Source organism: Pygoscelis adeliae, unplaced genomic scaffold (assembly GCF_000699105.1).
Source record: "Pygoscelis adeliae isolate BGI_AS28 unplaced genomic scaffold, ASM69910v1 Scaffold399, whole genome shotgun sequence".
Classification (NCBI taxonomy): Eukaryota; Metazoa; Chordata; class Aves; order Sphenisciformes; family Spheniscidae; genus Pygoscelis; species Pygoscelis adeliae.
The window spans coordinates 811229-811846 of record NW_008825609.1 but is presented as its reverse complement, the minus strand read 5'-3'; the positions used below and the strand labels follow the sequence as shown (position 1 = coordinate 811846).

At 59.1% G+C, this 618-nt stretch overlaps 1 protein-coding gene across 1 annotated transcript in view; it reads left to right on the top strand.

Moving 5' to 3' along the window:
• Nucleotides 1-590, top strand: part of CACNG2 (calcium channel, voltage-dependent, gamma subunit 2) — a 51098-nt gene extending 50508 nt beyond the window's left edge. Inside the window, exon 4 of the mRNA XM_009332655.1 lies at nucleotides 55-590. Coding sequence (XP_009330930.1) covers nucleotides 55-590 — 536 coding nt within the window. The remainder of the gene's footprint in view (nucleotides 1-54) is intronic.
• The last annotated feature ends 28 nt before the right edge of the window (nucleotides 591-618 follow it).

The following is a 618-nucleotide window of genomic DNA, read 5'->3' as shown; positions in this document are numbered from 1 at the left end:
CTTGTGGGACCCTCCTGACATCTCCCTCTCTCTCCCCCGCCGGCCGGCTGGCAGGTCTGAGTAATATAATTGGCATCATCGTATACATATCAGCCAACGCTGGAGACCCCTCCAAGAGCGACTCCAAGAAGAACAGCTACTCCTACGGCTGGGCCTTCTACTTCGGGGGCCTGTCCTTCATTATAGCCGAGATGGTGGGAGTGCTGGCCGTCCACATGTTCATAGACCGGCACAAACAGCTGCGCGCCAACGCTCGTGCCACGGACTACCTCCAGTCCTCCGCCATCACCCGCATCCCCAGCTACCGGTACCGCTATCAGAGACGCAGCCGCTCCAGCTCCCGCTCCACCGAGCCTTCACACTCCAGGGATGCCTCTCCCGTCGGGATCAAAGGGTTCAACACCCTCCCATCAACAGAGATCTCGATGTACACCCTGACCAGGGACCCGCTGAAGGCAACCACCACCCCCACCGCCACCTACAACTCCGACAGGGATAACAGTTTCCTCCAGGTTCACAACTGTATCCAGAAAGAGAACAAGGACTCTATCCACACCAACACAGCCAACCGCCGGACCACCCCGGTATGAAGCCGTCGCCAGGAGCTGAAAATGGGGC